Consider the following 16,149-nt stretch of genomic DNA (forward strand, 5'->3'; position numbering starts at 1 on the left):
TGAATTTGTCCACCACTAGGGTGGGGGCAGGGACTCTGAGGAAAGGTATTAAGCAGGCGCTGGCAGTAGGCGCCGTGCACAAAAGCAAATTGTTTTGTCTGCTGACTTATTAAGTGCTCATGTCCTTGTCATGGCCTCAGGAGCTGCAGCACTTACAAAAGGGGGTGTCTGATTGGAAATAGGAGAGGACTTTGTCTCAGTGGCCATGTCTTGGTTCACTGCCTAAAAAAAGCACTTAGTCCTCTTTGGAACAGAAGCCTTCTTAAAGAATGAGGAGATTTTGATAGTGGAGGTATCAGTTTTGATACTAGAATATTCCTCTATCTGTTCGGGAGGCATCAGGGAAAACGTGAGAGCCTTCTAGATTTCTTAGCTGTGAGCACGCAGTCCAGCGAGTGGTGTGGAAGTTATGTTTGTTGGGTGTCTGCTCTGTTCAAGGCATTGGTCTTGCCTAGATGCACATTAGAATCACCTGGTGTCCTGGACTCTGCATTTTTTTGGGAGGCGGATTTGAGGAAGACAGTACTATGCAGAAGAGCATTAACAAGGGAGTAGAGGTAGCAGAGGGAAAGGGAGAAAGTTTATCTGATAACAGAGCGTTCTCATGGGTGAGTATAAATAAAGCTGTAAAGGTGTGTTGGATGATGATCGTATCATTCCTTTTGTTCTGTTGTTCTTACTGAGGTTTCTTTCCCAAACACTGTCCTTACTTCTGGATGTAGCAGAACTCACATATGGATCTTTCGTTTTGTCAAGCACCTTATGTGTTTAATTCATTTAATTTTTTCAACACCCGGAAGCTATAATCCTCATGATTATTTTACAGATAATGAAGTGAAGCACAGAGAGGAGAAGTAACTTTCAAGGTCTCAGCCTTTGTGGAGCCAAAATAAAACCCAGGTAGTCTGGCTCCAGGTCTGATGCTCTTAATCCATCTCCTCCATCCTCTGCTGTCCAGGCAGATGCATATGCCATATCATTACAGCAGAGTACTGTGTAGCATGCACTCTATGTAAGATACAGTGGTAGCACAGAGAAGTGGTAGCACAGGCAGAGATTAACTCCTTCAGAAACGTGTGTGTGCATGTGTGCGTGTGTGCTAGGAAAAACTTCATAGGGGGATAATAGCTGGGCAGGGTGCTGACAAAGGACTAGGAGTTTGCCATAGGGAATTGCACGTGCAAAATGATGGACGTAAGAGAAGCATTGGTTTTGGTATTCAGAAGTAAGATTTTAAAGCAGAGTTGTGGCATAAACATGTGCTTTTACAAACCCTGCTGCATCTGGAGCTGGAGGGGGGGTGGGTGTGGGGTTCCTGCGTATTCCAGGTGGAGGCATTGAGGCCTGCAGGTAGGCACTGCCTAGGGAGAAGAGAAGAGAGCCATGTGAGTGGAGCTGAAAAACTGGCGGGTGGTAGGAACTCCATAAGCATTTTTTTTTTCAAGAGACAAATAAATCAGGGACAGATTGTCTATAGGGGAGAAAGTGCCAGATTTTGAACAAGGGCTGTTGGGGGACTGACAGTGTGATTAACAGAAACAAGGCAGGTGGAAGAAGTAGTTCAGAGAGCAGTGCATTCTGTTTGGTGTGCTTGAGTTGGAGACGCCCAAGGAGCAGCCAGTTTGATGTGGGCGTCTAGCTCTGAGGGTTCTAGGTGGCTTCCCCATGAGCATCTTCGCCACAACTATGTTTGCTGCAAGCATTTTTTCTGTGCAATGGATGAAAGACAATTTTGCTATAAAAGATAAGAGGATGAAAAATTAAAAAGGGACATTAAAGAGGACATAACACAACAGGAAACATAAGTAACAAAATTAAAAAGATTTCATTGCATAAAATGAACATTTGTGAACTTTGAAGTCTTTTGTCCATAGTGTTATACTTCTGGGTTTGTTTTTGATTTGTTTGCTGATTTGTTTCCACTTTTGGAATTGCAGTTTACCCCCCCCCCCCCATGGAAAATTCTTTCTTGATTAAGAGAGGTAACATTTTCCTATTAAAGAATCAATGATTAATGCTCTCGAAGACTGTTGCAAATTAGTAGCTGCTTTTTTCCTACTTGCCATAGCTTGTTTGATTTCAATGGATGGGAGTGGATGACTTTGGTCACCAAAGGATTTGCACAAAACTGATATACAATCATCTTCTAGTATAAGATGCATCCTGGCTAAGGTTTATACGATATATAAATGAGAGTGCTGCTCGGCCAGTGTGGCTCAGTAGTTGAGTGGCCACCTATGAACCAGGAGGTCACAGTTTAATTCCTGGTTGGGGCACATACCTGGGTTGCTCGATCCCCAGTAGGGGGCATGTAGGCTGATCATTGATTCTCTCTCATCATTGATTCTCTCTCTCTCTCTCTCTCTCTCTCTCTCTCTCTCTCTCTCTCTCTCTCTCTCTCTCTCCCTTCCTTTCCGAAATCAATAAAAATATATATTTTTAAAAATGGAAATACTGTGAGAACTTTGTCAGTGGAGAAGTGAAATGAAATTGACAACTAGCTTAAATACATTAAGTCCGCTGAAGGTAACTGATCTATGGAGAAATAAACTTGAATTATCAAAGTTATTTTCTCTTCTATTGGCAACATTGCCAATGACCAGTTAGGTGGTGAAAATGTTTGTGGTGAAAATGCTTGCGGCAAAGGTGTTGCCAGCAAAACCACTGGATGTGACTTGCAGAGGTGGTGCCTGGAGCCCACTTTGTAAATGAGTCCACTTTATGAGTGAGAGGCAGGAAGGTCAGTGGGTGTCCAGCCTTTCTGATCTGCTGCCTTCCTTTACACTGTAACATGGAGGGCTGCTTCTGGTATCCTAAGCTGCAGAATGCTAAGGGATGGCGAGTACAAAGACCAAATTAAAGACAGCAACCCCTGCCCACATCTGACAGGGCTGCTGTGTTGTATCTGTCCGTCGTTTATTCAGCGTGCACTTAAATGGCAGAAGTGTCCAGTCATTGAACTGGAGAAATCAGGTTCACATTTGAAGGGCCAGATGTCTGTGGGTGCAAAAACCCCCAGTCCATTTGTTTCTGACATCTTGGAGAAGTGTGTGTTGGTGCCCAGTTTCAATTTCATGGTCAGGCTGTGAAATATCCTCGTTTGCAGGTCCCCAGTGGGATAGGAGGGGCTGCAGGTATCCATTTACATTTCTGCTCCTACCGACAGCTGCTTGGTTGGAGTCCCAAATGTCCCGGCCAAAGGCACCGGAGCCTGACCTACCTTATGCTTGAATTTCCTCAGACATTGAAAGTAAGCATTTGGGCTGTAGTCCTCCATAATGAGGACTGATGTTAGGCATATGCAGGGCAGTGGCAGGGAAGGAGGGGTGCCCTCTGAGAAGTGGGCTGAGTGTGAGAAAGTAGGGGACCGTCTTGTGACCTCCAGTGATGATCTCAAAAGCATTACTAAGGTGATTTCATCAGTACTTGATATCGTAATCATAGACACGTCCCCAACCAGTCCCAAAGCGAAATGGCCGAGGTGTGTGGAATCATGCTGATTTCATTCCCAGCTCCAAGAGCTCGTTTTTGTGGGGGACATAAAGTTCAGGGGACATAAAGTTCAGCAGATATTTAATTTTTATAACAGACTGGTGGATCTGAGGCTGCATGTGTTCCCACGTGTGTTGTGAGTGTAAACCGTAAGACATTCTTTTCTCCAGATTTGGAGTTTGGGGATGAGGGTATCTGAGGAAGGGAGGATTTGGGCCTGTGTCTTAAGACAGGGTAGCCGTGGGCTCCTACCATTTTAGTGGTGGCCAGGGGCAAAATCAGGAAGATAAGTCTGTTTCTTGGCTTCTCAGCCTGGGCCACGATGCAGATGGCAGGTTTGACAGCAGGGCATTTAGCAGGACTGTCACTCTGGAGTGAGCTGTCTTGCCAAGTTGGTGGCAGCTGAGCTGGGGAGTATGGGAGTTCATTAGACAGGAATTCCAGGCTTTGGGAGGCCTGGTCTCCTCATGCAAGTAAATGGGAGAATCTGCATCATCATTAGGACCAGTGAGCCATGACTTGTCCAGAAAACTGAGGCATAAAAGATGATCAGGGATTATCTATCTATCTATCTATCTATCTATCTATCTATCTATCTGTCTATCATCTACTAGTAGATATCTAGACAGATATCTATCATTTATTCATCTATCATCTATCTATCTACCTATCTATCTATCTACTTACCTACTAGTAAATATCTAGACAGATATCTATCATTTACTCATCTATCATCTTCTATATCTATCTATCTATCTATCTATCTAATGAGGGGAGTAAGGGACCTATCTAGAAAATCATATCAACTCTCTACTTGTTTATTGCCATCACTGCTGTTTTTGTTCAGAAACCCTTGATGTCTGCTTTTAATGTTACAGAGATATAGATTATAGCATAGGGAATAGAGTCAATAATATTGGGATGAGTATGTGTGGGGCCAGAGGGTACTTAGAGCAGCAGGGAGACCACTTTGTTGTACATCTGAAGCTCATAAAGAAGAATACTGGATGTAAACTGTAATTGAAAATTAAAAATAAATGTAAAAAATTGCATTCCATAGCAGAAAGAACTCTTATCTGAGAATCAGGAAATTTAACTGGCTTTTAACTACTAACTAGAGACTCATCAATTTTAACATTATTTATTGTTACTAACAATAAGCCAAGAGAGGCATTGAGTTTGGGGCTGGTGATAAAAATATGGAAAAGACATAGCCTCTACCTTCACGGGGTTTGCAGTTGGCAGGGGAATGTGTAATTACCTGGGCCACTGAGATAGAACATCATACGCACTGTGTTAGTCTATGTCCAGAGTACCACAGAAGCACACAGTGAAGGCATTGTACCAGTGTTAAAAACCAAGAGAAACTTCTTCGGGGCAGCCAGACCTCAGTTAAAACTGATGGGATTTGCATACCTGTTCTTTCCTCCAGGAAGAGACTCAGCCTCATCCACCTTCATTTGCTTAAAAGTGGGCCAGCAAGCTGAGTCTAAGACTGAGTCCTAGTAGGATGTAAGTTGAGTGGTGGGAGTTCCATTTATGCTTCTCTTTTCACTTTTCTACAAGCCCTATCTACTCCATGTCCCTGCTAGCCTATTAAGCTCAGCATTCCAAGGGCAGTCTCTCTATGCATTGATAAAACACTTCACGGCGTGGCTTATATTTCTCAGTTGTTTCTGAGCTTCTCAGAAACAGATAGGCTAAGGACTTGTACTTGTCATGGTCACAAGGGAAAATGGCATCATTCTGCATTGTGGCTGAGGTTCTGATGAATGGAGCATCTACCAGTTCCCTCTCACCTGGTCATTTGTCTTATAGCTGGAGTGTCAGAATCAAAGCTACTGCTATTGTTCTCCCCGGAGATGATAACCCTTCTTTGTTTTAACTTCTAGCCACATCAGTTCACTCTCTAGTTCCTTCTGAACTGCAACATGGAAATAGTTGTGTCTCCTTGGTGTGAAGGGCTTATGACAAACATAATTATGGCTGTGGTTTGACTGGGGGATTCTACAGTTATCCTCACATTATTCCCATGTCTCACTCTAGACAAAGGTATTTGAAATACTTAGAATCAGAGCATCTATGTTCTGTGGAATCTCTTGGAGTTTGATGGCACCTCTGAGGATATTTTCTTGCATAGCATGACTGTCTGACCCATTTTTTTCTGTTTTATTACAGCAAAATGTATCTTTGGAGGAAAAGTCCTTGCAGAAGGCCAGCGGATTTTAACCAAGAGCTGTCGGGAATGCCGAGTGAGTTTCAGTCTTAGGATCCCTCTCACTGGTGGGGAACTGCAGGTAGACATGTTGGCTTTAGGTCGGGTTCTAAAGTGGAGCATGTGGCCTGAGTGGGTCACTGAGGGGAAGGACTCTGTGGTCCACTGGAGTCCCTATCACGGCCATTGTGTGATTGGCTTGTGGTTGGTCAGCCATGGGTCAGGTAGCTTTGGGGAAAAGCTATTAGGGAAAGGATATGAGAAGGGGAAGAGAGGTAAAAGCTACTGTGAGTCAGAGAGGGTGACAGGTGGTCCTGGGAACGGGTTTTAAGTTGTTTTGGAATTGGTCTGCAATACCAGCAAGGGATAGTGTCACCTTTACTACAAAGTTCCTGGTACAGTGTGAGAAAATGCCTGTGTCTTCTGCCTGCCTCCTCCCATGTCTGTCTGTCTTTCTTTCTTTCTTTCTTTCTTTCTTTCTTTCTTTCTTTCTTTCTTTCTTTCTTTCTTTCTTTCTTTCTTTCTTTCTCTCTCTCTCTCTCTCTCTCTCTCTCTCTCTCTCTCTCTCTCTCTCTCTCTCTCTTTCTTTCTTAAAATATATTTTATTGATTTTTTACAGAGAGGAAGAAAAAGGGATAGAGAGTTAGAAACATTGATGAGAGAGAAACATCGATCAGCTGTCTCTTGCACACCCCCTACTGGGGATGTGCCCGCAACCAAGATACATGCCCTTGACTGGAATGGAACCTGGGACCTTTCAGTTCGCAGGCCAACGCTCTATCCACTGAGCCAAACCAGTTTCGGCCTCCCATGTGTTTCTTGAAATAAGATATGTAGAACCATATATCTCATTCAATAATCATTCAACAAACATGCACTCAGCCAGTGATACATACCAGGATTGTACAATGGTGAACAAAACAACATCCCTGTTTTATAGCACTGGCAATCTAGTGGAGGGGGCAGACAGTAAGGAAATAAACAAGTAAATACACACTATAATCCTATAAACAATATAAACCAGGTGAAGGAATAGAGAGCTTTGCCCTAGGGATGGGAGGGCCTCTCTGGGGAGGTGCTGTTTGAACAATGTGCTGGATTAAATGTGGGAGCTGGCCTTGCAGTCACTTGGGTGAAGTCCCCTCAGGAGTGGAAGCATGAGAGACAGAGGGAAGGAAGGAAAGGAGGGGAGCCAATGCAAGCTGGTGCATCAGAGCAGCCACAGCCCCACAACAAAGCATGGCTGCTTTTGTGGGGCATCTACAGAAATTTTGACCAGAACCACTGTGTCTCAGAATATGCCGCCTTTGCTCCCAGGTGTCCCTGCCTTACTTCATTTGCTGGGAAAAAATAGGGGAGAATGAGTCATTAGAGATCTGCAGAATTCTCTCAAGAAGCTTGAATCCAATTTGTTATAGTGGGGACTTGAATGGAGGGAAGGCTCTTTCCAGTTCCCTGTCTCTCATCAGTCAGAATTGATCCCAGGGGTTAAGTCCCTTGAACTTCCCTGTTGTATTTCCCATTCGCTCTTTCTTGGCTGCTATTGGGAATGCCAGAGCTTCCATGGGTGCAGGCAGTCTGGTGGAAATGCAGGTGCAGTGGTCTGTCTGCGGCAGGGGCTCCCGATGCTGTGGCAGAGGCAGGGGGGTGTGATCTCTCCATTGGCAGGACCAGCTACCAGGCCTGGGAATGGGGGAGCTGGAGGGTGGTCTCCCATCTGGGGCCAGCATATCACCACGTAGGGACGTTGTGCCGACTAAATGAGATAAACCAGGTGGAGAACTTGGCAGAGTGTTTGGCACATAGTCAGTCCTCATTAACTGTGAGCTGTTCTTGTCATTCCACATGACCACACATGTCCTTCCTGACTGTAAGACACATGTCATGTTCTCTGCAAATTGTTTCCCTTCTAAGGGAGGGGAAATGATTTGGATTCTAAAACCCCTACTGTTTCTTCTGCCTCTGGGAAAGCTGGGATGACCTAAGGCCATTTTGTCCACTCTGCTGATGACCCCAGTGTCTGCCATATATCTGTCACAACTGGCAACCCCTTTTACTTTTTGAGCAGAAACATTTGGCTGACAATTATGACTTGATCCCTGCTATAATCAGAGGAGATCAAGACAAACACCATTTCTAGAAGATATGGACATGGATTCAAATGCCAGATGTTTGGAATAGCACTTACCAGTGTTGCTGGCACATTGTTGATGCTCTATAGTTTTTGGTTCACCTTTTATTGTTTTTTTTTATTTTTATTTTTTTTATAGTTTTATAATTTAGAAAGAAGTTGGGGCAGATATTACTTATTATCTTTGCACAAGTGATGTATGTCTGTGAATAATTTCATCCTCTTTGAAGAGTCATTAATTTACCATACCAGGTATTTCTACAGTAACTTATGAAATGTTTACTTTGTGTATTAAGAGAAGGGTTATTGATAGCAATTAATATTCCTCAATCACTTAGTATTTTCTAAACACTATATAAACATTTCAACATCTTACCTCATATAAACATAATAATAGCACTATGAGGTAAGTCCCATTTGTATCCCCGTTATACAGATGAGGAAAGTGAGGCACAAGAGATCAAAGTCATAGAGAGAGTCAGCAAACTGGCTGGGATCTAAACCTGTGTCATCTGGCCCTTAGTCATTCCCTCTTTCACTCCTCAGAGTGTTAGACTTACTTGGAAATAATTCTCATTTCTGAATTTTAAAACAGTAAGTTCAGAATGATTGAATTACACTTTTTAATCCATCTGAGACCAGATTGATCAGGCAGTGGCTCATTGATTTGCCTTGATAAAGGGGTAGCATTTATAAAAGGCCACAGGAGTGCCTGGGGACACATTTAACAGATGTTGTCAGCAGGAAGGGAGGGTGATGGGTATAGGCTCAGAGAGCCTCAGGTCTTTCCTTGGCAGCCTTTCTCAAGATAGAAGACCTAATGCCCCATGGCACCTGTTGTATGTAATGAATTAACTTCTTTCATAGGCATTTAAAAGGGTACTATGTAAGTGCCATCCTTAGGAGAATTGAGCAAATAATTACTCAGATATTTTTCCGAGTGTTCTGTGGTTCAAATGCATACACAGCAAGTGACCAGATTATTATGATCTCTAAACACATAATAATCTGGTCACTCAATATTTATATTAGAGGCCCAGTGCATGAATTCGTGCATGGGTGGGGCCCAGCCAGCCTGGCCAGGGGGAGGGGACATGGGCGTTTGGCCAGCCTGCCTGCTGGTTGAACTCCTGGTTGAGGGGACAATTTGCATATAAGCCTTTTATTATATAGGATATACACTAAGTGGCCAGATTATTATGTGTTCAGAGATCATAATAATCTGGCTACTCAGTGTATATCCACAGTTGACCAGAGGCTGCCTGGAGATCTATTCATTTCCATTTTCCTGGAACCATTTTAAAGCTTCAGCAACACCAATTAAACAAACAAACAAAAACAATTCTTGTTTCAAATATTTTCACCAAGTTTTTCTAGAAGTTAATATATTATTTAAAATATATATATATTTTTATTGATTTCAGAGAGGAAGGGGGAGAGAGAAAGAGATAGAAAAATCAATGATGAGAGAGAATCATTAATCTGCTATCTCCTGCGTAGCCCCCACTGGGGATGAGCCTGCAATCTGGGCATATGCCCTTGACGGGAATCAAACCCAGGACCCTCCAGTCCATAGGCTGATGCTCTGTCCACTGAGCCAAACCAACTAGGGCAATATACTTTTTAAAAATCAAGATGAATAATATTTTCTAGCTGTCTTACTCAATTTTGTTCCATTATTGATGCCCTGCAGTATTTAGGTCAGCAACAAATTGCTTTACTTAAAGATGTGAATTTTATGTTATTAGAAATTCAGGTTGAAGCACAGTGATCAGTAACTTGGAAGTGTTTATATTTGACCAACGGCATGGAGTTGTTCGATCTAAATTAGAACTGGAAGAATCATATTTTCCCATAGTGCAGAGTTCCAAGATTCAGCATATAACATACTGTAATCAGGAGGATTAAAAAATCTTAATCATGAGCTACTTCTTGCTAGAGGTAGTTTTGAAGATAAAGTTAAGAAAGGTTTGTGCCTAATGGTGTGGCTGGCCTAAATGGATTTGGAGGCACTTATGAGACTGTAATCACAGTTTATATTATTTTCTAATTCAGGCAAAGGGGTTTGTCTCTATTTAAACATTTGGAATGATCTTACTTATCAAATATGTTAAAGGTTGATTACAATTGTTGACTGATTTAATCAGCAGAGCAAGCACTTTTTATCTTAAAAGAACCTTTCCTAGGGATTATTTGAAAAAAGTCTTCTGTAGCATTTTTAATATTTCTTTTTACAAAAGCAGATATGATATGAAATTGGGAATATAGAGGCAAAAGTATAAGGAAGAAAATGGAAATCACTACAGAATCTCACTACTTAGAGACTATCTCTTTTAATAGTTTAATTTTTGATAGTAAGAGTGACATTTGTCTTAGCATCCTAGTTTGGGTCCTCCCAGAAGCAGACCTTAAGCAAAGGATTTCAGCACAACTGATTCATTATGGTAGCTCCCAGGAGAAACCAGTGTAAGGGAGTGGGGGATGCAGGAGAGGAAAGGGCAAGAAGCTGAGCATGGGGGGAGTTTAGGTGAAAGGCCAGACAGACCCTCATCCCTTGAGGTAAAGGGATTATACTCCAGCTATTGTCTCTCCTCTGGGTAAAGATCCTCCCATGCTTGTTACTCACTGGCTTTGGCCTTGGAGAGGGAGATGTAGAACTTATAGGTAATTCTGGCTCTCTGCAGGGGCAACCTTCTGAGGGTGGCAGGGATGAGCCAGGAGCAGTGAAGCATTCAGAAGCTGGGGGATGAGCACCCAGAACTGATCAAAGAGGTCCCACAGTGTCCACTCTTGTTACTTATGTAAAGAGGCAATAAGTAATGAATCAACATATTAATATTAAAGGATAGAAGTAGAGGCCATAGTGGTAAATAATTAAGCATTGTGTGTTCCTTTGCACCTAGCTTGTGGTCCTAATAGTAAGGTCATTCACTTCCAGTGGTTTGTAATAACTGGTTTATTGCAGAAGGGAAGGTACATTTGCTAGGCCAGTGGTCGGCAAACTGTGGCTCTCTGGCCCCTTGAGTGTGGCTCTTCCACAAAATACCACGGCCTGGGCTAGTCTATTTTGAAGAAGTGATGTTAGAAGAAGTTCAAGTTTAAAAAATTTAGCTCTCAAAAGAAATTTCAATCTTCTTTTGTACTGTTGATATTTAGTTCTGTGGACTAATGAGTTTGCTGACCACTGTGCTAGGCACACTGGCTTAAAGACTGGTGCTAATTTTTGCAGCTGTGTGCCACCTGGAGTGGCCTGGATTGAGACAGAATGGAATGTAGCTGAAAAGGTGAACTGAGGGTGAATAGCAGGATCAATTCTCAGATTTTAGGGCTTGTTTTAAGAGATCTAGTTGCCTTTGAGCAGATCAAGTATGAAGAACAAAGGGGAAGAAAGAAAAGACACCCCAAGGAATGCCAGAGGCTCAACTGTCTGGGCTGAGAATGATAAGAAAGGCCAGGAAGTCATGGTGCAAGTTATCCAAATGATGAGTATTTGCAAATTAAACTTATATTTGGCATGCAAAGTTAGTTTATGATTATTAAAAATGGATGTGCCTGATGAATGAGAGTTACTGCCAAATCAGCGAGCTGTGTGGTCACTGAGATGATAGAGTCTCTGGGGATGGAAAACTCAGAGTCTTCCTCGTCCCTCTTGGCTCCCAGCTCTATCCTGTTCTCTTATCTAGAGTGGCCTTACCTGAGGCTCTTTCTTGAGCTTGCTTTTTGGTTGACTTAAACATCCTCTTGAGAATGGAACAGAGTAAAATATATATTTGTCTAACCACTATGCTGTACACCTGAAACTAATACAAAATAATATTGAATATTAACTGTAATTGAAAAAATAAAATACCAGTGAGAATATGCTATAGTTATAAAAAAGAAAAAAGAAAAAACCTGAACATTTTTTAAAAAGGACCGTCAAACCCTCTTTTATAATAATCAATGGACTAATTCTTCAAATTCAGAGCAAATCTAAATACAGATGCTCATAATATCAGCCTTTGTTGAAGTGAGGTCATAAAGATTCATGTGCTGAATATTTAAAATTTTATTGTGATTCTATTTATAGCTAGGGAAAATCTAGTGCTCATGTCAACAACCCTTTTTAGTTCTTTCTTACCTGTATACCTTGCCTCTTCCTCTGTTTCTTCTGCTGGGAAAGTGTTTTCTTCCTTTTTTACCCCATTAATCATGTTCCCTGGAATGTGGCATCTTCATAATTTCTCCACATCTGGGCAGAATTAATTATTCTCCCATGGCATATTATCAAACCTTAATTAGATCACATTTTTAAGGACTTACTGTACTGTATTATAGTTTCTGGATTAAGATGTTTTTTCTTTTTCTCTTCAAACTGTGAGCTGATCAAGGGCAAGGAAGATGTCTTATTTATGTTAGGGTCCACAGTGCTTGCGATGTGGTAGATAACTGAAATGGCTCATAGAAGCTCTGAGCTCATTGTGCATTCCTTTCCCCTGTATGTTCAGTGATATCAGGTTGGTAGTTCAAAATCTGCACATCAGGCCGAAACCGGTTTGGCTCAGTGAATAGAGCATCGGCCTGCAGACCTAAAGGTCCCGGGTTCGATTCCGGTCAGGGGCATGTACTTTGGTTGTGGGCACATCCCCAGCGGTGGGGGGCATGCAGGAGGCAGCTGATCGATGTTTCTCCCTCAGCAATGTTTCTAACTCTCTATCTCTCTCCCTTCCTCTCTGTAAAAAAAAAAAAAAAAAAAAAAAAAAAATATATATATATATATATATATATATATATATATATATATATATATATATATATTTTAAAATGTGCCACATCAGGATATTTGCAACACAGAAATCAGCATGTGCTACAAATGAGGCTCCCCCACTGCTCCCCTCCCTGCCCAATAGTTGATTGTTACAATTTCTCAGCATACCACCTTCAGTGACCTTCTGCCTTCTGTGACAGAGACCAGACTCTCCAAAACCGTTTGTTGAAATTGAGGCTCTTTTGGCATAGAAAGGGACATGTATCTTTCCCTCCAGGAAGCTCATCAGTTTAATTTGAGACTTTGTCATGATTGTGGGATTCTTGGGAGTACTGTGAATTGTGGTAGCTGGTTATCACTGCGGGTTGTTAAACATAGTGAACAGTTTTGTTTCCCTATTATTTGACTTCCAGGGTGGAGTTTTAGTGAAAATTACCGAAGCATGCCCTCCTTTGAACTGCTCAGAGAAGGACCACATTCTCCCAGAGAGCCAGTGCTGTAGAGTGTGTCGAGGTAAGAGGGCTTGGTGGCGGGCCCCGGTTGGGCTGAGGGTGTGGGTAGATTTGGGGACATGAGGGCTGAGTGAATTGTGTGATGATAACAGCACAAGTTCTGAAAGTCTGCTCTGCTGCTTAGAGATTTGCATACCCTAATGACCTTTCTCAGTCCTAGTCTCCTTGATTGTAAAGTGAGGATAATGGAAGCCTCTCCTTCTTAGGACTATTGTGAGGATTAAATGGGATAAGGCATAAGCATCTAGCATCGTGCCTAGCATGTGATAAGTCTTCAATACACAGTAGTTCTTATGATAATGATAATGATCCTGCAATAATGACTATCATCATCATTATTATCACCCTAGAGGCCCGATGCACAAAATTTGTGCAAGAGTAGGCTTTCCTTTCCCGGCTGCCGGCACCGGCTTCTCTCTGGCACTTGGGACCTGGGCTTCCTCTCAGCCCCTGCTTCATCTGGAAGGATGTTCAGTCTAATTAGCATATTATGCTTTCATTATTATAGATATTTCTCATGAGTGAGATTGGAAGCATTTTTTTCAGTCCTTTTCATGGGTCAATTCTCATATCCAACAGAGGATGACTTACAGTAAATCCTAACTCATGGATTTGCATATAACATTTATATTTCCGATAAGGAGAAACAGTTCAGGTGAGTAATACCTAATTGCTGATTCATTCTTATGGAGAAATTGGTTTGCTTTCTCTTCTTGAAATGACCTTCTTTCCAAAATTTACTGTATTTTCCGGCGTATAAGACGACCCCCTAATTTTACAGTTAACCCTTTGCACTCCGAACCATTCTGGACATTGGCTACCATCTACTCGACGCTACTTTGCGGTGGAAACGTGCGTTGAATTAACTCAATCACTAATAAACTGCAATGTCCCCCCTGAGAGGGGACATCCCAGTGATATGCTAGAATTCCGATGTCCCCTGAGAGGGGACAGTGGAATGCAAAGGGTTAAAACATAGGTTTTGGCCTATATTCGCTGTATAAGACTACCCCCCACTTCCGAGGCAACACCAGTACTTTTTTAAATAGACCGCTTCTCTGACTCTGGCCAATCTTAGCAGGCTTTTTACTAGAACACAGTGTACATGTTCTGTACCCTAAGCAACACTGTGTTCTAGTAAAAAGCCTGCTCAGATTGGCCAGAGTCAGAGAGGCGGTCTATTAAAAAAAGAACTGGTGTTGCCTCGGAAGTGGGGGGTAGTCTTATACAGCGAATATAGGCCTAAACCTATGTTTTAACTGTAAAATTAGGGGGTCGTCTTATACGCCGAAAAATACAGTATTCTTATATCTCAAACCCCCGCTCAAATATCACTTTCTCTCTAAAACTTCTCGCCCAGGCAGGAGGATGTCTAGTTAGGAAGAACTTAAATTTAATTGAAACCTTAAAAAACAAACCCAGTTAAACTGGCAGCTATTGTTTCAAAAGCCTACCACATCCTCAAATAGTGAGTTAGATCCCTTTTGGCTTACTTTGAAGCTTCTACAGTGAAGAAGAATCAGCAGTATAGCAGGTTAGCTCATTTAATCTCATATTTTACTTTTTAAAAATATTTCTTCAGTACAAGATTGGCATATTTCCTATAAAAGGCCACAAAGTAAATATTCTTGTTGTTTTTTCTTTTTTTTTCTTTTTCTTTTTCTTTTTGTGAGATTAGAACGTTGTTTTTTTTATTGCGTCTACTTACCTCTGCTGTTGTATTGCAAAAACAGCACAGCCAATAGGTAAATAAATAAAGGAGTGTGGCTATGTTCCCATGCAAATTTATTTACAAAACCAGGTGGCAGCCCACTATATTCTGGGCCCTCCGCTACACCTTCTGACACATAAAATGTTGTATTTGATCATGGAGTGTTTTCAGCTGGGGCTGCACTTTCATTTTTTTATTTTTTTATTTTTTTATTTTTTATTTTATTGATTTTTTTTACAGAGAGGAAGGGAGAGAGAGAGCTAGAAACGTCGATGAGAGAGAAACATCGACCAGCTGCCTCTTGCACGCCCCCTACTGGGGATGTGCCCGCAACCAACGTACATGCCCCTGATCGGAATCGAACCTGGGACCTTTCAGTCCGCAGTCCAACTCTCTACCACTGAGCCAAACCGGTTTCGGTGGGGTTGCGCTTTCTGTCTGTGGTTGGTCGAGAGAGAGCAGCACTTTGGAAAGATTCCTGGGATACCTTGGGATGTTGATAGGCATGAATGGCTCTTAGAATCAGGGACATGATCACCATGCCCTCAGAGCATCTTCCCTTATTTCTCTGCTTTCAGGGTTACTAGCGCATTTGCCACTAGGATACTTTAGAAAAACCTCACAGTGGAGTGGAATTTTCCGGGGGATACATTTATCGGAAACTGATAGGGTTGCTAGGGAGGTCCTGCAATTTATTGCAAAATCCATCAGCTGCTATTCGTTGAAATGCCAAGTGGGACTCCGTTTACTTAAATATTTTCTGATTTATGGTTTCATTAGAATAGAATCATTGATTATCCCACAGAAATTCAAGAGGTGCTCTGACCCATTCACAACAGACCAGGTGTTCCTGCTTCTGCTAGCACTTCTATGAGTGCACGTGCTTCTGTACCAATGAAGATGCTGAGAGATGTGACATCCCATTAAACACCAGACTCATGCAAGGCAACCTGGTGGCTTTCACTGAGTCTGACTCAGCTTGAGGGAACGTGGGAGGTAGACACAGGGCTTCAGAGATGAGATCATAACCAGGGCTAATCTGGGACATTGAGGATCTTCTTTTTCTTCCTTTCTCAGCCTGGAAGCGACCAACTCTTTTTATTATTATTATTATTATTTTTTTGGCTGCTGATGGTTTTTTGGAGGGGTGCGTATTAGAGAGGATTACTTATGTACATTTTGATAGTAATTGGAGCATGTCTTCAGAAGACATATGGTGGGTGTGGGATACCTCTTGTAGGGAGTGGGTGCAATTAAATTATTGAGGTATATGGGTCCTCTTGGGTTCCTCCTCCCATCCCAGAATTCAGACACTGGAGTGTAGAAAGCATCATTTTTCAC

At 42.1% G+C, this 16,149-nt stretch overlaps 1 protein-coding gene across 2 annotated transcripts in view; it reads left to right on the top strand.

Moving 5' to 3' along the window:
- Positions 1-16,149, top strand: part of NELL1 (neural EGFL like 1) — a 630,963-nt gene that overhangs the window by 145,144 nt on the left and 469,670 nt on the right. For both annotated transcript variants that reach the window (XM_084895301.1, XM_084895300.1), the window contains exons 10-11: positions 5,671-5,744; positions 12,999-13,098. In XM_084895301.1, coding sequence (XP_084751427.1) covers positions 5,671-5,744; positions 12,999-13,098 — 174 coding nt within the window. The remainder of the gene's footprint in view (positions 1-5,670; positions 5,745-12,998; positions 13,099-16,149) is intronic.

This window comes from Pipistrellus hanaki (genome assembly GCF_964339955.1).
Source record: "Pipistrellus hanaki genome assembly, chromosome: 9".
NCBI classification, from domain to species: Eukaryota; Metazoa; Chordata; class Mammalia; order Chiroptera; family Vespertilionidae; genus Pipistrellus; species Pipistrellus hanaki.